The 19,571-nt window shown below is 37.8% G+C and overlaps 2 protein-coding genes across 4 annotated transcripts; one reads left to right on the forward strand and one right to left on the reverse strand.

Annotated features, from left to right (window-relative positions):
• Positions 1–1,082: 1,082 nt before the first annotated feature.
• LOC136678131 (trichoplein keratin filament-binding protein-like) lies at positions 1,083–8,527 on the reverse strand. 3 transcript variants are annotated; one of them, XM_066656002.1, is made up of 13 exons: positions 8,395–8,527; positions 7,183–7,428; positions 6,617–6,827; positions 6,225–6,281; positions 5,881–5,949; positions 5,492–5,665; positions 5,151–5,263; positions 4,516–4,582; positions 4,124–4,296; positions 3,299–3,380; positions 2,943–3,128; positions 2,608–2,751; positions 1,083–1,754 (listed from the first exon to the last, which is right to left on the reverse strand). In XM_066656002.1, the coding sequence occupies exons 2-13, from the start codon at positions 7,371–7,373 to the stop codon at positions 1,722–1,724; spliced, it is 1,500 nt and encodes a 499-aa protein (XP_066512099.1). In that variant the 5' UTR covers positions 7,374–7,428; positions 8,395–8,527; the 3' UTR covers positions 1,083–1,721. The 3 variants fall into 3 exon arrangements, with proteins under 3 accessions (XP_066512099.1, XP_066512100.1, XP_066512101.1); XM_066656003.1 differs by having other exon boundaries at positions 8,325–8,472; XM_066656004.1 differs by having other exon boundaries at positions 8,427–8,471.
• Positions 8,528–9,180: 653 nt separating this feature from the next.
• Positions 9,181–17,991, forward strand: LOC136678984 (glycolipid transfer protein). Its single transcript, XM_066657211.1, has 5 exons — positions 9,181–9,411; positions 13,418–13,476; positions 14,246–14,379; positions 14,907–15,057; positions 15,292–17,991. The coding sequence occupies exons 1-5, from the start codon at positions 9,309–9,311 to the stop codon at positions 15,472–15,474; spliced, it is 630 nt and encodes a 209-aa protein (XP_066513308.1). The 5' UTR covers positions 9,181–9,308; the 3' UTR covers positions 15,475–17,991.
• The last annotated feature ends 1,580 nt before the right edge of the window (positions 17,992–19,571 follow it).

Raw genomic sequence — 19,571 nt, forward strand, 5'->3', positions numbered from 1 at the left:
GTAAAGCATAATTTAATCCAGTTAAAAGATGTAGTTTGAGAAGTCTTGCTCAAAGACTTTTACTGGTGTATGACTGAGTAGTTGAAATTGCCAAAGCAGGATATTTAACCCCAGTCTACCAAATGTCCTGACCATTATGCCACACCAACTATGTTTATGTGTTTTCTCTATAAAAGTTGTGTTCATTTATTTTCTCTTAGAATATACAATGGTGCCAAAATATCTGACTATAAATACAAAGGCTGTGTTAAGGTTATGAAGTAAGTTTGCTTAAATTGCTTTTGTGGTTAGTGCTCTACAATCAAATCCATTAGTGCTCCCAATTTTTCCTCATGATATTAACAGCATGTTTTTGTTATCGCTGGCGATAATAAAGGTTTTACAAAGGTTTACTAACTGAAGATTTTGAAAAAAAGTGTGTGATTCAGTATAACAGGAAATAACTACAGGCACATTTAATTATTCTACTCTTACAATGGATTCTGTAAAAAAGATGAAAAGCGACAAACTGAAGGGAATCAAAGATATTACTGAAACGCTTTCTCTTATCTAAAAGTTCCACAATAAAATAAAATTAAAACATGTCTGAAGCATGATTATGTTGTGTGCAATACATTCTCAGTTTGCCTAATTATTGTTTTTGGTTTAAAAAAGCAGTCATTTTTACCAGCAAATGTATGAACCAGTATTTATGACAGTGGCCATTGAATGTTAAAAAAATAAATAAAATAAAGTGCAATTCACATGAGTGTAGAAATCAAATTGAATTGTAGTTCCTGAAGCAGTATGTTTAAAACAGGTTTAGTACCTCATATGCACTCACACCACTAGGCGTCAGCAAAAGGTCTTACCATGAAGGAAAATCTGGATAAAACTTTTGCTTATTTTTAATATTTTAATCATTTTTGTTCAAGTGAAGACCTACTTTTTTTGGCAAAAGGTTAGTTTCATTTTACTTTTCATGTAGACTATTAAATAATATAAATAAAACCAACATACAATTTTGTCATTTGTCAAAAAAAATCCCAAAGCCAAAAACTACTAGCAAAAAATGACTCGATTGAAATCTACAAAATGTCCAGATAATTTCTATAAAACAAAGCTCAAGTGCTGTTTCATTAGATTTTAAAGGAAGTACATTATGAGTGCTGTTTCTGGACATGAGCAAAAGATTAGGCACGCCTGGTTTAACAACATGAACCTGTTTTATACATTATTTTCAGGGCCATGTTTTTAAAACAAATGAATAGAAATTTAATTTAATTTTTTCCCCTTTGTGTACACTTATCTTGGTAATGTTAAATGGGTATGTAACATAACATTATAATAATTCATATTATAAAACAGACAGATGAAATACTTACATTTTTCTGCTGTGTTAAAAGTAAAGATATTTATTGGATAATCAACAAGTCAACCAGGGATGTCTACCAATTTTTACAAGACTGTCACAGGCCAGCTGCTCATAGATCAGTGTTCCTGTTCTTAGTAAATTACAGACAAACTAAAAGGCAATTGTATTGTAAAACAAGCATTAAATATATATTTCAGGAGGCATGCTTCACTGTAAACTACTCCTCCAACATCCCGGACTCCTGTAAAAAGCCCTTTCTGACCTGGGTCTGCTGAGTTAAAGCTGAACACTATGGCATGCAGTTCTGGAGTGTTCAGGGCTTCTGGGAAACTCAGGATAAAAAGACTATCAGGGAGGTCACTGAAGGTCACGTCCAAGCTGAACGAGGTCTGCTGCGAATCTACAATAAATAGAAAATTTGTTACAGTTAGGAATTACAGTAAATCATCTTCAATAAACCACCAAAGTTATCCAAATATTAGAAATTAGGGGTTTTATGCTAATGTACATTGTGGCAGATTTTGGTGAAGGTTTCAGTAACAATAGTGCAGTGTGTCTCAAAATTCATCTTTCAGGTCTGTAATAACCTCAGTTTATAGGATCCATTGGCATTCAGCAGAAATATTTCAGTACAGATAGAGATAAAACTGATATTAAGGCGTGACAGATGTTCACACATTCCATGGTTTACATTCTAATGGGCAAATATGAGACCACCATAAATACTCTACTCCAACACAAATGGCTCCAGCTGGAGGCGGTGGCTGGGGAGAGGGAGGTCTGGGTTTCTTTGCTCCGACTGCTTCCCCCGTGACCCAGACTCTGATAAGTGGTGGATAATGGATGGATGGATAAAAGGATGGGTTCTACAAACAAAGCCTTCTATGCTATTTCTAACCTACTCAGGCAAGACGACTTCAGTTTAAATTGAAACTATTCCTCAGGAAAGCCTCATGTACTTGTAAGCTTCCTTAGGGTCCTGCAGCTCAGACTCAATTCAGCAAAAAATTAAGTTAAGTTTTAGGATATTCATTTCAATTATTCATTCACTGTCTGTAACTGCTGATACAGTTCAGGGTCGTGGTGGGTTGGTGGCCTACCCGGAATCACTGGGTGCAAGGTGAGAACACACTCTGGAGGGGGCCGTTTTTAAGATATGATATACAAAATAATAACAGGAGATGAAATGGAGAAATAGAATAAAAACCATAAAGCTTAAGATCCATTCTCTCTCTTGAATGTATTTTGCTTACTTTTTCCTCATAGCCCCTTTGCATCATTCTGTGCGTCTCCAGACGAAGATCCTCCTCCTTTTGTCTTAGCTCCTCCCTTTGTTCCGCCTCCTCCAGCTCCAGTCTCCGTTGCTCCTCCCACCTCTCCCTGCGTCTCTGCTCCACCTGAAAAAATAGTTCAGAAAAACATTGCTTTAGGAAATGGCTACAAACATAAACTCTCTGAATAAACTCTGCCCAAAATATTTTTGGAAGAAAAAGTAAAACATTAAACAACTATATTGACTTCCTTCACTACAGGTTTAATGCCATATTAAAAATACAACATTTTGTTCAAGATCCAGGGAACATCACACCTGTGTGTTGATATCCTGAATGCGAGCTGTACGGAGTTGATCTTTCCGGTCTTCCTCATGTTGTCTTTCCTCCTCTTCCTCCTCCACCATCCTCTTCAGTTCCACTCTCCTCCTCTCAGACTCCTCCAGCTGTCTCCGCTTCTCCTGCATTTGCTCATTCAGCTGCTGCTGACGCTCCCACAGAACCTGCAAACGCAAAAAATATCAAAACAACTGTCATATCACCCCCTTAATTTACTACAGTGTACTGTATCATGCACTGCAAAATGAGTGTATGGATCATATGAACATTAAAGAGCACAACAACATACTGACAAAAAAAACTGCTAGCATGCTGTACACGCTGAAGAATTTACCTCCTGCATCAGTCTTTCTCTGGCTTTCTTCTCCTTCTCCCACTCAGCCTCTCTCTTATCCCACACCCTCTGGGCCTCCTCTCTGAAAACATACACAAACACAGATACAAATCACTTTCTGAGTTGACTTTTTTCAAGCTGTTCTATGTACAACCATGGTTCTGGAGAAAGTTTTCACTGTGTCACTGTGTAACAAGTACACTGTATATAGTTGAAATCACTTGACTTGACTATACTCAGTCCAGCAGTGACACAGAGGTTTAAAATCTCCAGCAGCACTGCTGTGTCTGATCCACATGCATCAGCGCAACACATCAGTGTAACTGCAGCGCAGTGAATGACCCATCAGCCAAATCATACCGGCTCTGTGTTGGTCCTCAAGAAGAAGGTGCAAGGTTGGAAACAAATTATAAAGAGTAATGGACTACATTTTGTAATCGTAGAACTACAAAGTGCTCCTGGGTTGTCAGTGCAGCTGAGAGAATGGAGAGTGAGGGCAGAAAACAAGTAGGTGGTAGTAAAATTAAGGCTGATCTGTGTAAGTAATTTCTTAAATATTTTGTCATACATGTTTTCTAACCATCAGGATTTTTGTGGTTTGTAGAATGTGTTCACATTTGGGGCATTCTCATGCAACACAGATGGGTGGAGACAAACGGTTCCATGTTTTGATACTTGTTTTAGTTGCAAACAATGCAAGAATTAATTCATTTTACGTGAAAATGCAAAACCACTTCCAGTGCTTTCACACTCACACTATTAGACAACTGAAAAGAGAACATTTAAATGCAGGATTTTTTTTGTCCTGTCTTCCTGTCCTCTCACCGGTGCAGCAAGTCAAATTCAGCTTCTCTTTCTCTCTCCAGCTCCAGCTGTTCTTCCAAAACCTTCTTCATCCAGGCAGCATCTGCCACAGCTCTCTCTCGCCGAGCACTTTCCAGCCTTCGCTCCTCATCCTCACCCTGCAACAGAGCCTCAAGGAGGCGACGGTCTGCCTCCTGCAGGATGGAAGGGGTATGGCAAGAGATCAAAACAAATGGCTAAATCTGGTTTCAAAAAACAATGTGAGACAGCCATGTTTAAAATGATCCAATTACAGAATAAAATGATCCATTGCTTCTTTACAGTTTCAGGTAAAGTTAGACAAACAACAGTGAAATATAAAGGTGTTAGGTCCAAAGGCCTAAGGTCCCATTTTTATCTGCTCTTTAACCCACCAGCTCCTCCCGGACCTCCTGTGCCCGTCTCTTCAGCTGAGCTCGATACTGACGGCTCAGGAAGTGCCTGCAGGACACGAAAATAAAAAATAAAAAAGCAGACCCTTTCAATGTTACATATATTACATGCAGTAACCTTTAATACATTAATACCCTTGTAATTCAGAAGGTCCAGTGACAGAAAGAAAAAGTATTTTAAACTAATTTGTTTATACCAGAGTGCAATAGCAGCCATTTTTAAAAATCTAATTCATGTCTGCCATTTATGAATCTAATGTAGGCTTTGAAAAATTTAAACAATTAATAATAATAAATCACAACATTGAGTCAAAACTGGCCAGTGTGCACATACCCTCAAAATATGTTTTTTTTTTTGTATTTTAACCCACAACAATTTTAGCTGGAACAATAACAATAATATTTAAAAAGTTTAAATATGTTTATGTTTTTATTGTGTGTATACAAATGTTATGCTGTATGTGTTTTAGTGCATGTCTATAATATGATACACAATAAATTTTGAACTTGAATCTCAATCTGAGATTAATGAATAAGAGCTAGAGATGATCTGGGTCAGACAGACCCACTGCTCATACTGCTTAAGGGTTCAGAACATCTCTGAATATATCTCTCACCCAAACTCTGCTTTCTTTCTGCTCTCCTCTGCTCGCCTCCTTTCCTCTTCCAACTGCTCCACTTCCCAACGCTGAGAGAGTAGAGCCTCCTCTTCCTGCTGTAGACGCCGACTCTGCAACACACATAACGCACATTTTTTTTATTACAGATTTTACATTCACCCTCTACAGTATCGTGTCATTGTAGAGACGAATCATTTGTTGAAATGGCAATAAATAAAATAAGAAAATATTATACATTAAATATCTGAATTAATTATAATGGTCTTTATATAAGCCTCTAAAATATGCCATTCATCTTCCATGTTCATGGATATCGATAGATCCAAGAGGTTCCTAACCTCTTCCTCCCTGAGCTGGAGCTCCTCCATCTGTCTGCGGAGATGTTCTGCTCTCTCCCTCTCCTGCTCTCTCCTTCTCTCCTCCTCCTCCTTCATCATCTCTTCTGCCTCTCGTCTAGTCCTCTCATATTCATTCTCCAGACGTCGTTTTTCCTCAGCATCCAGCTCCAACACCTCAAGGAGACAAGTGTCAGTTTAGCCACATTCATCAGCCATAATATTAAATAAACTTTTAATTGACAGCTCCTTTCATACTCAAGAGCTCAGTATCATCCAGCCTGGTGACCAAATTCATGACAGCAACTTGACAGTCTTCTCTTCATGTTATCATATTAAGAAAATCTTGTTATTAATATACAAAATATATTAGCACAATTAAAAGTGATCACCTGTTTTTTCTGCTGCTGCTGTTCCTGCCACGTCTTCACTACATGATTTTTGTGCAGTTGTGACTCCACCTGCAGATGACAGAAAATGAAAGAACTCCCCAGCTCACACTGATATAATACTGTACTGATATAATACTGCATTTCTTGTTATAGCCAGGAAATTTACCCAAGGACTCTTATTCTTATAGCGTAGTGTGGTTACCTGGACTTGAACTATACTCTTCTATTTAAAAAAAAAGAATTATCAATAAACGCTACACCAACCACATATGATCACTTTCATTGCCATATGGCAAACCCAAGTGTGCTGTGTGGAAGGCAGTTGCCCACTGCACAATACCAACCTTCCTGAGGTCTGGACTGTTCTTCTTCCAGTGCTCCTTCAACAGCTCCTGTGCAAGCTGAAGGGGGTCAAACAAAAGAGGAAAAAAATGTAACTTCACATTTGAACTTGGGGAAGTCAGGTTTGTGCAAAGTATGTTCATGTCTGTTCTCTTGTTTCAAAATTATAATATTCTTGTTGGATCACAACTTCATCTCACATACTCTTGTCCTTTGTCAATATTTGCCTAGTCAAATTCCATGTGTTGTAGATTTTCTAAATGAAAATAAGTTCACAATCAAAAACAATATTTAAATATGACTTTAAAAAAAAATCAACAAAAACATGTCTATTTATGATTCTGACCTGAAAATATTAACAATGACATTTCAGTAACCCTGTTGAAAGTCTTACCTTTTTCCTGCGCTCCTCTCTGGCTGATCTCAGTTCCTCTGTCCTGTCCAGCTGTTGCCTTGACGTTGCTCTCCTGTCCGGCTCGCTGGTCCTCAGCTCGGCCTCTAGCTCATCTCTCTCTTCTTGCAGCATATTCCTAAGCCTCTCCCTCCTTTCCTCTAATCTCTTTTTCTTCTCCTCCTTCATCCGCTCACGGTGAAATGCTGACATGCTGGAGGCAGAAGAAAAAGATACACAAAATCTCAATGCTTAAAATAACAATGGTCACATGTTTATGTAAAATATAACACCTGGATAAAAAAAATACAGAGTATCAGATGCATGTAAAAGTACAGCCACAGCTCAAAATTGCTTGGATCAACCTCAATATGCCCCATAACAAACCTGATATTAATATCTAAATTTCAAGCTAGTAGCCCCACCCACAAGCTCGTTTAATCCAGAGACTTTAAAGCAATTTAAAAAAAAAACCAGACTTAGTACAGAAGCTCTGTGGATAATTTGTGCAAGAATAATCGGGAATTATGTCTGATTGCCACTTTAATGTACAGGAGGGGAGTTTTTACCTCTGATGGTAGGACTCTCTGGAGCTCCAGTGGGCCTGTTTGCTGCTGTGGACATTTTGCTGTTTAAAATACTGTGAATGAGTTTCCCACTGCTGCCTCCAGCGCTCCTCCTGCTCACGCTGACGAACCATCTGTCGCTCCAGAGCTCGAGTCCTACTTGGCCAGCGAGACGAGAGGGTTGGCAGAGCCATCGAGATGCAATGCCACTCAGTCAGTGTGTCCAGAAGCTCCTAACTCTGAATATACCTGCCTCAGTGTGGACAATACAATATCAAATTAAACCCAATTGAGCTGAGTTCAGTTCACGTTCAGGACCCCCATCAGACCTCCACAGAGCAGGTATTATTTGTGCGGTGGATCATTCTCTGTAATACACTGATGTGGCGGTGGCTGGAGAGTGGATCAGATTGGTTGAGTTTTTCCACTTTGTCACTCACTGTCCACTCTATTAGACATGTATACATAGTAGATGTAAAGTCAGAGACTGTAGCTCATCTGCTGCTGCAGTTTGTGTTAGTCATCCTCTAGTGCTTCATCAATGAAACTTTTAGCAGGATATATTGGTTGGTGGACTATTATCAATCCAGAAGTGACACTAAGGTGTTTAAAAACTCAAGAAGCACTGTTGTGTCTGATCCAGTCCTACCAGCACAGCACATACACTTCTACCACTCTAATAAGTACCTTTGGGGGTCCCTAACATTGACGAAAGATGCTGAAAGGAGGCTAAGAACGTATGTAAAGCAACAGACCTACTATAGTCTTTAACTGTAGAAAAACAAAAAGCATCTATATGATAAGTAGAGCTGATAAAATAGATAATAAACAATGAGCGTAAAAACAAAGAATTCATTTTAATGTTATGGACGATGGGTGTATATTCTGCCTGCGTGTAACATAGCTAGCTAGTGATAGCTGTTTTAGTTTTAATTTACGTCATTCAGAAACTTTATATGATATATGCAATTTATCTCGCTAATATTCTGAGAAATCTTTATTGAGATTTATCTGTTGCTCACCTATGTTCACCTCTGTCCACCTTAAATGTTAATGTAACTAAGTCAACATTTAAGGTGGAACGAATAAGATTTTAAATCTGTGTTAAGACATATTTCAGCGTTTAAGAGACAAATTAAACTCACCTTTCAATTTAACGAAGAAAATGTGTAAGTTACAAAATGTACATTACGTATTAAGCACATAAAGCTTTACCGTTCAACACAAGCCACAGTTCTCTTGGTTACCGTTGATTTGAAATCCCTGGATACGCTACGGCGCGCCGAGAGGGTCAAATCTACCACGGGTTTAGCGGTTTCCTTTTTCTATCGTATCACATGACGTTAATATGAAGTTAATCAATTAATTTATTCATTCATTCATTGTCTGTAACTACTTATTAAGTTCAGGGTCGCGATGGGGCCGGAGCCTACCCGGAATCTGAAGTTAATTCAGATGTTTACAAATATCAACGTGACTGAGATTGGGTTGATGTGGATTGCTCTGTTCTAGAGAAGATGGCCATGTCAGAATGATACACAGTGGTAATGAATGTAACTGACGTTTTATATCGCTGAGAAAATTATACATTTGCGAAACATACACTTCCTTATTATTATTATTATTATTATTCAACTATTACTACTATTAATAAGAATAATAATTGTAATGGTAGTAGTAGTAGTAGTAGTTATTGTAGACTAGTATATAAAAAGTAAATGTTCTGTAAATATATTATTGATTTTGAATTTATTTTATTTATTTTATTTTAATTACACGATACGTTATAACCAGTATGGAAACATGATATTTTTTCTGGACAGCTATAAACGCTATAACTTAAATAAAAGCAATATTTCTCTAGTTTAGCAACGTATTCCTTTGTTTATAGAAAGGAATGGGCGTGACTAACGTTGCCTGATTAGCAACGGGCGTGGTTTTACAGTTTTTGGTATCGTGACGTAAAATACATGGGCGTGGCCCCGCGCTCCAATCCAGCTGTGTAGTGCGAGGAGTTTCACTGTTCTGTTCACCGGGTGGGGAGGTCCGAGCCGCGGGCAGCTCTCCTCGGGTTCTCCGTGTTTCCCTGGTTTCTTTCCGTCCGTGGGAAGACTTTGTCCATCGGAGCCATGGCTCTCCTCCTGGAGCACCAGTTTAAACAGCTTCCCGCCGATAAACAGATAGAGACCAGGCCGTTTCTGGAGGCCGTCTCCCACCTGCCGCCCTTTTTCGGTAAGTTTCGGGTTTTCGACTCCCAAGAGTGGGTTAGATTTTGTGTAAAAAGAGTCGACCTCTTTTAGTCATGTTCTTATAGTTCGGGCTTTACTCTCTCGACTGAGCACTTAATCTGAGCTCAGTTTGGACCAACTTAACTCAAATCTTGACACGTCAGTTGTTGGAACTTTCCGTTCCACCTTAAATGGTGCAGTTATGAAGTACTTTTTAAGGAGGAACTGAGAGTTTCCAAATGAAGCAATCGAACAAGACGTCCCTGTGAACTGTCTTTGTATTCAGTGATTCACATATTAAACGTGAATGAGCAATTAAACACGTATAACATGTCATTAGCCAAGTACAGCTGGAAAACCCGCCGTTGAATTTTAAAGTGAAACGGACAAACCTTGTTTGAGGATCGTTAGGATTGAGCGAACTTCCCAAAGTCTCTGCTCTAAGAACACATCTGTTTGTTTTGTTGAAATCATTTCTAAATTATCACTTGGTATGTCAAAATGAGTTGTACGAGACACTTATTGCGAATTAAATTTAGTTGTTACTTGAATTAGTAGAGCACCTTAAATCCACACTCAGTAGATTTATTTTAAATGAATCACAATAAATAATAAAAAAAATGAGTAATTCTGTCTTTGATATGAAGTAAGTCTTTGTCCACAAACTGTTGGACTCATTTTTTTTTTAAAAGCAGTGGTGAATGGAACCAGATGTCTCCAAGTCACAAAAACATAAATATATATTACATTTATATATATTATATATAAAACACGGTTTTCTTTAGGACGGCTATATGGTGTGTTGATGAATATCATGCCTGACATTGGACAAATTGTTTTATGACAGTTTTGAGAAGGTTTTAGCTTAAAAAATATGGTGGAGAACTAAATGCAGGACCTTGTGAGGCAAATAATGCTTAAAGACAGCTTCCACAGACCAGCATTAATATTATAAGTACCTCCTTTTTTCTAAACTCATTGTCCGTTTTATCAGCTTCAGTTAACATGTGGGAGCACTTTGTAGATCTACAGTTACAGACTGTAGTCCACCTGTTTCTCTGCATACTTTCTTGGTCTCCCTTTCATCCTGTTCTTCACAGGTCAGGACCCCCAAAGGACCACCACAGAGCAGGTAGTCTTTGGGTGTTGTATTATTCTCATCCCTGTAGTGATAATGACATGGTGGTGTGTTGTGCTGGTACCAGTGGATCAGGCAAAGCACTTTGTTCGTTCTGTAAGACACACCTACCTCGAGGTTCCACACTGTAGATGTAAAGTCAGAGACAGTAACTCATCTGGTGTCTGATCAGTATCTGATCATTGAATAGTGAAAGGTGGCTAATAAGTGTGCTTGTTTTTTTTTTCACAGACAGAATTTATTTTTTAATTCTTTGAAAATTTGTGTGGCCATAGCCCTCTTTTCTTTGACTAGAAACCTTGATGATAAGGACGATCTGTACCTGTTTAACCTTATTTGACATGGGAGCCACTTAACTGCACATAACCATTCACTGTCTCAGTTTTAGTGAGTTGTCTACATTAGAATTTGGCAGCTTCGAATAATATTTAATTTTTTAAAAATTCAGTAGATTATCATTCTTGCCAGCTCTGTCTATCCAGGCTTTTGTTGAATTCAATTTTCGGTGTCATTAATGCACTGTTGATTATATATATTTTTTATTGTTCTGTGGCTCAGAACCCAGCTCCTGGCCCAGTTCCCTGTCTGAGGCAGGTTTTTTCCACTCCTGATTACGTCTCGAAGCGAGGACCTGAAGGTGATATCTGTCAAACAGAGCTGTCGAGTGGTGGCCATTATTCGGAGTGAGGAGTAATCTTTTTTTCTGGGTCCGGTTTCTCTCCAGCTGGAGCGGATTAAAAACCTGCCGCATGCATAATTTAATCATCCGTTCTCCACTTTAAGTCAAGGAAAATGATTGGCCCGGTGTCGGGTTTGCAGCCCATTCATGGCCCGAACCGGGACGGCTTTGTTCAGAGGGCAGATCTTTTCATGAAAATGAAAAACTGCCTTTAATGAGCTCCGGCGGCCAGATTACATGCCAGACCTCTCTCTGTCTGACCTCATTGTGTCAGCAGAACCATCCAGAACATGGTCAACAATCCAGAAAGATCAAGAATGGAAAATATTAACTCAATTATGGCATGAGGAACAGTTTCACAGTTTTACAGTTTCACTTTGTTTTTGAAAGATACCAACAGTGTAAATGCTCTCAAAGGAACCACAATGGTCTTAAGATCCAGTTGTGACGTTTTAAGGCTCTACTACATTGTCTTTTCTAGGGGAGCACTTATACTTCAGTCTGAGGTCTCCATGGTAATGCCAAGTGCAGTGATGGGTATAGAACCCTAAACTATTGTGCTGTGGAGCTGTCAACTGTGTTGAGCTCCATCCAGTTCCTTTGGGATGATTTGGAGCGATCCAGAACCAATCATCCAACATCAGTACCTGTCCTCAGTGAGGTCTGTGTAGATGAATGCCATCAAATTCTCACAGCATTGTTCCAGTGTGAAGACTTTTTCACACATTTGCAGCAAATAGGAACAAACGACAGATGAACGTCCAGCATTTCAGAAGCAGTGTTGGATGAGCTGGTGTCTAAAAACTTTAGGACATGTAGGTTTTTCTCACATCTTGCTCTTAAGTGACTGTTTTGGTTACTTAAAATAAATTAAATTACTTTGACATAGCACCATTGCCACTTTGTGATGGAGCTACCTTCATTGTTAGAAATTCCTTTCCATTTATTTCACACTTGATCTCTCAGTGCTCTAAGCTGAATGGATGCTTTTAGCACATCCGTTTTTCCCAAACTGTTAACTATTCTGGGTTTATCCCAACAGCTGAAGGCACTCTGCATTCTTTCTTTAAAAACACCAATTCAAAAAAAAAATCATAGTTCATTACAGTTATAGCAGGGTAAATGCTGGGGGGTCTTTGTACATTTTGTGTCTTGACCCTTGAGGACTGTGACTTCTTGACTGCACTCAGTATGTGTATTTATTATGTAGTAATGCTGTAATAACAAATGAGCATTCAAAATTAAAAAAAGTAGTCTGAAGTACGCAAAAGAATATTTACGTAAAAGGAACCCTAAGTAGTATTTTTACCATAAAATTACAACTTCAAAATTGTTGTGATGTGTCGTTGATCTCTAACAGAGAGAACAGATCCTATGTCATTGCAAATCTGTGCTCAGCACGGCAGAAACTGCACTATGTAACCTTTGGAGGAGGGGAGAAAAAACCCTTTCCCTCCCCTCCCCTTTAATTATGTACCTTTTTTAAAGTATTCACAATATCCACAATATACTCAGAGAAGCATATAGTTTTTAAATATAATGATAAATATTTTCATTTCATGTGTATTGTACATTTCACATGTATTGGACATTTAAGCCTAACCATTTTCATTTGATATGAGCAAGAACTGAATCAAAAGGGTCATTGTAAATGAGAAAAGCCACTGAAAACACCAGGATTGTGAAACCTCATTTGTTTGTTTCATTACTACCCCACGACACAAAAAAAAGCTGTGTTCAGAGAACAAACAACAGAAAGAGGGAGAAAAGAATTTTTTGTCCTTGTAATGAATAGAGAAAATGGAAGGGTTTTCCTCCCCCCGTTTGGTATAATAAGTGCAGCAGGAGAGAAAGAGAGAAGCAACTTGAAAGTAACCGGACACTTGCTGGACAATACTGATAGAACAAGTGAACCAGACAACTGCTGAAAGATTTTTTCTCTCTCTCTCTCTCTCTCTCTCTCTCTCTCTCTCTCTCTCTCTCTCTCTCTGCGCTACATTCAGAATGTGGCATAACGATTGCTGTAGAGGACTACTGGATTTTGTTTATATATTGAAACCCATAGCCAAGAATGTTTCATAGTAGTCCCCAAATCATATCAGGCATGTCTTTATTCTAATTCTACATTGATATTGTCATTTGGATTAGTGTTCATATACTCACTTTATTCAATCTCCCACATGTCTGTTTCAGACTGTCTCGGTTCCACTGTCTTTGCACCTGTTAAAGCTGACATTGCTGGAAACATAACAGTAAGTCATTTTACACGTGACACAGCCCATTCAGCAGAAATGTTCAATTCAGGTGTTTTGCTTTATTTAAGTTTTAGTAAACCAGGTGAGGGTAATAAAGTTAATCTCTGTGACTTTGGTGTATTGTTGACAAGTTGGATTTATAAAAATACCATCACAGCTCAACACATGACCTTCAGTGTTGTATTGTTTTATACAACTTTGTGAACAGCAAAAAGCAGAGGGGCCAAGAACATCATATTACTTTATTATTCATATTACATATCATTCATTATTTTCAATATCAGCAATTGTTCCACCAGTATTCAACAAGTTAAGCAAATATAATTTTTTTCACACATTCTTCTACTATTGTAGTGTTTTATGTGAATTGGTTTCTTTACTCCAATCTTCTTAAACTACTATTTTTGGCAAAAGAATTCCTCATACTAAACATATATATATACACTGATGTGCAGTGTCAGATGTCACCCTTCATTTATTTCATTTATGGTCAAGACACATATAATCTACTTTATATTTCAGCATAAAAATAAAACAGAAATCATATTTAAAAATAAAAAACTGTATTTCTTTTGCATTCTTTTTTATATAATTCTTTTTTTTTTTTTTGTGAAATTCTCCAAATAGAAACTCTTAGAAGTTGTTTAAATTTCCTGTTTGTAATTCATACATCATTTCAGAAAGTGTAAAATAAATTTGTACACTAAAATACAGCGTTCATATCAGTTAAAACTGTCACAATACCTATGCCTTTCCTTTTTTACAGAAAATCAAGGCCGTGTATGACACTAACCCGGGCCGCTTTAAGACCCTGCAGCAGATTTTGGAGGCAGAGAAGGAGATGCATGGAGCAGAGTGGCCCAAAGTGGGAGCCACACTTGCACTCATGTGGCTCAAGAGGTGACTCCTTGAGGTTTTAAACATTGAAATCCGAATCTGATCAGTGAGATAAAGAATATGCTGTTGATTTAAAGGCCTTTACCCTGGGGGAAAATTATAAAAAAAAATTTAAGTGTTCGAGCACTACAGTGCTTAAATCCCTATTGTAATAATAAATAAAAAGGCATTATTTATTTATTTATTTTTAGTGTGATGCATGTTGCCAAATGTGATGTTACAATAGGCCATTTATATTTCACCAGCCTTTAACTTTTTGCAGTTTAGCTCTGTCTCTTCCCGTGGAAGTGGTGGCAGTGTTTTTTTTCTGAAGAATCTGTAGCACTTAAAAGAAGCTGGACATCATTCTGAGCATTTTAGCCTAGGCTGCTTTTTTAAAAGAACAGAGAACATTTACATCAGTGTAAAAGACAGTAGCAAATTAAGTGATGAAGAGCTTGAATTTGTTACATGTTTGTTAATGTTCAAGCATTTTAACTGGACAAAGAAATTTCTCACTTGAATAAATAAACACTTGAATATCTTTTCAGGGGCCTGCGGTTTATTCAGGTCCTTCTCCAGAGTTTAGTGGATGGAGAGAGGGACGAGAACAACCCAAACCTGATTAGAGTCAACGTCACCAAGGCGTATGAAATTGCTCTGAAGAAATATCACGGGTGGCTGGTGCAGAAACTCTTTAAAGTAAGATCATAATTTGCATAAAATTCAACTTGTTTTACTAAGTAATACATATTAAACAGTTACTGTTGATGCATTGATGTTGCGTAACAGGGAACAGAATTCCACTCAATTGGAAGGAGGACAGCGAGCTAGCCACTACACTTTCCAAATGATAGACCTACATTGGCTGTATGAAATAGTTTGCTCTTTTCGCAGTTAATTCACACTAACGTTTTTCTTTCTTCTGTCATCCAGGCAGCACTCTATGCTGCTCCTTACAAGACAGACTTCCTCAAAGCTCTATCGAAGGGCCGTGAGGTAAAGGAGGAGGACTGTCTGGACAAAGTTCGCCAGTTCCTTGTCAATTTCACGGCCACCATAGACGCCATCTACGAGATGTACACCAAGATGAACGCTGAGCTGGACTACCGAGCGTGAATTTTTTATTTATTTTTTTTTCTCCCCATCACTCTCTCTCCTCCCTCTGTATCAAAGTGTTCACTGATTGGACACTCTGCCTTCTCTTCTTGAACTGAGCTGCTTCCCATTGGATGGCAGGATGTCCATTAAACACGCCGCCGCTGAGCTTCTCGTAGCGTTTAGCTGTCTTATCACAGCTGAAGCTTCTCAATACTGTCTTTATCAAATTTGTCAGGGTTTTTTTTGAGAAGTTACTCCTGGAGAAAATCTGAGTGGCTTTGTTTCATCTTTCTCTGTAACAAAGAGCAGTTACCTGAACTGAAATAGAAGGACAACTATAATAATAACAATACAGGTCAGCACCATACCATTTTCATATTTACTTTATACAGTACAGTTGTAGTACACTGGAAAATAATCTCTATTTATATGGATGGGTCAATTGAATTTATTTTTCCATCCAGATATTTAATTAAAAACTTGCTTTCTAAAATCAGCTTGAGTTAACAAATATTTCAGGTTCCAAAACTCTTGGAGTACTTTTTAGAACCTCCAATATCTGTTTATCCTTTACATTTGGGATCAGTTTGGTCTAAGTATGAAAGGCAAAATTTCCAAACTTGAGTGGTACACACTCTTAAACCTAAAAAATAAAAGGATTTCGGAAAAAAAATATGAAGGACTGAAAAGGAACCAAGGAAAAGGAAGGTCATGTAAGTAGATCAAGTGTTTTTGAAAAAATGTACAAGAAATGAAAGTACAGAGCTGCACAAACAAAAGTACGTAGATCTCAGAAATTAGTTACTGAACTCAGTTACTCACCACTTCTGTTTACTCTCACAATATTGCTGTAACATTCTAGAACTTCACTGACAGTTCTAGAACTGCCTCGATAGTGCTACAGGTATATGGATCATTCTAATGTAACACAAATATTCTAGAACTTGAGCCAGTAATTTTTAGCTGAAGCACATAATTCAACAACTACACGGATAAAGGAAAAAGCCCAAATAGTTTAAAAACATGTTTAGCACAAACCAGCTCATTCTAAATCTATGCTCATGAGAATAGGTCTAGAACCTGACTGAAAAGTTCTAGAACCAGATTGGTCATTCTAGAACAACTCTAGAACCATGCATATAATTCTCAAACTACATAGATCATTACAGAGCTGCACTGATGATTCTAGAACTACACAATTGTTCTAGAACTAAGCCCATAAGTATAAATAATTATAGAGTAGCCTGTTCAATAAATAATTATGATCATTCTAGAAATTTCTTCCATAAAATGCTTGAACACTTCCAGTGCTTTAAGTCTTGGCATTACATATGCTCAAGTGAATGTAAAATTTATAAAAGCCTTAATCAGGAAAAACTCCTTAGAGGCATTTTAGACTTCTGTTTAGTTTTTGTCCCAGTTTCTTTAGATTTTCTTATCGACTTTTCATGAAGTTTTAAAACAGTACTGTTGAAGCAAAAAGCTCACTGACTCTCAGGTTAAGTTGGTAGTATTAGCAAAAAATGAAATTCTGCTTGCATATTTCTGCATATAAGTCTGATGTTTGATTCTTTACTTCTTCTTCCTGTTATGAAACATGCTGACACCTATTTTTAACATGTCTGCCTTTGTGTGTGTGTGTGTGTGGGGGGGGGGTGCCTGCAGTATGGAGCATAAAATGATTCAGTCAGAAATTACAGAGCAGTTTGAATCCTCATCTCATAACAATTCTGTGTGAGTCTCACTTTATACAAAACCAGGAGCTGCAGTGGATTTGTGAGGCAAATGTAACTAACAGGTGATGGAAATGTGTAGTTTGCATATATTAGGTGGTAAATGCAAGCCTCATTTATTTGATAGTGTAGTTTCGGACCAATACGCATTATTAATACCTGTAGTGACGATGGACAAATGTTTGCTTATAGAGATATCAGTATGTCTTCTACCGTTAGCGTGATACTAAGTGCTTGGCTATAAGCCTCAGTGACAATAGTAACATTTTGCCATGTAGCTTCAATGTGAAATACAAGATATCAATTGCCTTGTTGTCCCTGAATTATTAAGATTATATACTATATATATAGGGTTCGCACACCTTGGGCAGTTGTGTTTAAAATAGGGTTTAGTACAGATTCTTCGATGCATCCAGGCCTCTGCGTGTCAGTATAATGGCTGATGCATAACATAAAGAAGAATTACTAGAGAAAATGACTGATTGCACCTTTAATTTTTAATCACTGTGTCTGGTTTCACTGTTTATGAGTTTAAAATTTGTTGTGCCTTCTGAACCAAAGTGTAAAAATCACTCTAACTCTGAATGTTTTAATTTATTTGATACTGATCAGGTAAACTTGGTGTCTTTGTCCCTGGTGGTTGGTTAAAGAAGTCAGTTATGAATAGTAATGTATAATAATAATGGTCTTTACGACTTTCTTTGGAGTTTACCCTTAGAATTGTAAATATTGTGTGTGTGTCTGTTTGGGTAAATAATTTTTGGCATGACGTGGGATTTTTATTTGCAATGGAACAAACATTTGCACTGAAGTGTTTCTTTAAATTATTTTTTAAAAATAAAAACATTTTTAACTTACTCATGTATTTCTGTTTTTTATTTTTTTATTTTTATTTTTTTTAAAACCTTAAATTCAATGTTGACTTACTTTGGATCTTACTTTGGATTTTCTTTATTTATGTCATGTTTATCAAACAGAAACTACAGTTTTGACGTTTTGGGGACCATGTCTAAAACTGTATAGACTTGCTCATATAAAGTTTCCAAACAGCTTTGTAAACATCTTGGAATAAACAAACCCCTAAGAGTACAGTAATCGTAGAAGGGACCTTAGAACGTTATGAGGATTTCCTAGGTTTCTGCTACGTAAACATTAGATTGAGTGAGATCAGGGACTGGTGTTGACTGATTTGTACTAGCTCTCCAGCATCTAAAAATTCTGAAGTGATAGAGCTTCCTCCAATGAATACAGTTTCACTGCTCCACTCCACAGACAAACACTAATATGAATGTCATTAGCCAAGCTTGTCTAGGGTTACCACACGTGGTGGGTGTGGGCCACATTTTGACATCTGGCCCAAATATAGTGGAGCTGTGGCTGAGTTGAGATTGAGTTGAGATGAGCCAGACTCACCCTGAGTCAAAGTCATAATTCCCAGCCAAATATGTGCCATTAGAGAACTGCAGATGTGCCACGTTTGGGCCATATTTCTTTGCTATATGGATTGTGAAACAAATCAAATAATCATCTGACATCCCTACCTGATATTACTAAGGTTTATGAGGCTGAATGGCATGCATCTGTGGTTCAACATCTAGTCTAGAGCCTGCTCCGAAGAGCAGAAGTAGTTACTTCAGTAAAGGAGAGATAAATTCAACAGTAATAGCCTTTCATTTCAAAATCTTATATGGGCACATGTCCACAAACTTTTGGCCAAAGCACCATCCTGCAATCCCTCACTCAGCCACACGAGGGCGTGGTCAGCCACATGCATGTTAATTTTGCAGCGACAATGGTTTAGACTGATGAACAGGTCAGAGTTGTGGTGTTTATTCACTAGAAGACACATCATGTGCGAAACAGCCTCAGAAACATGGATTCACACTGTCAGGTTTTCTTACATCATAAACCCAAGGAACCAAACCCCTTCAGCTTGTGGGGCAGGGCTTTTGAGCTGCAGGCAAGAGGTGGAGGTGAAAGTAGAAATAAAATCGGGGACTTTAAAAATTTCCACATTGAAGGCTCCACACATACATTTTTTGTAACAAATTTTTATTTTTTAAAGGTCTAGATGTAATTTAGAAAAGATGTGAGTTGTAGGGGTTAAATCTGTGACCAGAAGGGGACTTTAATTAATTAAAACTATCATATAACATCATTCATTCATCCATTCATTGTCTGTAACCACTGAAACCCAGAGTCACTGGGCGCAAGGCGGGAACACAGCAGTTATTTGGTGTTCTCCATATATTAATTTGTGGTATCAACATCTTAATTAGACCGCAACTAAAAACAGTACTCACTTTCACTCCTCTCTCTCTCTCTATTTCTTTCTCTCTCTCTCTCTATTTCTCCCTCTCTCTTTCTCTCTATTTCTCTCTC

This window comes from Hoplias malabaricus, chromosome Y, assembly GCF_029633855.1.
Source record: "Hoplias malabaricus isolate fHopMal1 chromosome Y, fHopMal1.hap1, whole genome shotgun sequence".
NCBI lineage: Eukaryota > Metazoa > Chordata > Actinopteri > Characiformes > Erythrinidae > Hoplias > Hoplias malabaricus.

Bases quoted from the DNA above. Each gene is read 5' to 3' on its own strand.
- LOC136678131 (XM_066656002.1), bottom strand. From the start codon at position 7,373: ATGGCTCTGCCAACCCTCTCGTCTCGCTGGCCAAGTAGGACTCGAGCT. The intron at 5,264-5,491 runs GTTAGGAACCTC...TGTGTGTTGCAG, and splicing joins TCCAGCTCAGGGAGGAAGAG to AGTCGGCGTCTACAGCAGGA. The intron at 4,297-4,515 runs GTGGGTTAAAGA...TCCATCCTGCAG, and splicing joins AGGAGGTCCGGGAGGAGCTG to GAGGCAGACCGTCGCCTCCT.
- LOC136678984 (XM_066657211.1), top strand. From the start codon at position 9,309: ATGGCTCTCCTCCTGGAGCACCAGTTTAAACAGCTTCCCGCCGATAAA. The intron at 9,412-13,417 runs GTAAGTTTCGGG...TGTCTGTTTCAG, and splicing joins CCACCTGCCGCCCTTTTTCG to ACTGTCTCGGTTCCACTGTC. The intron at 13,477-14,245 runs GTAAGTCATTTT...CCTTTTTTACAG, and splicing joins ACATTGCTGGAAACATAACA to AAAATCAAGGCCGTGTATGA.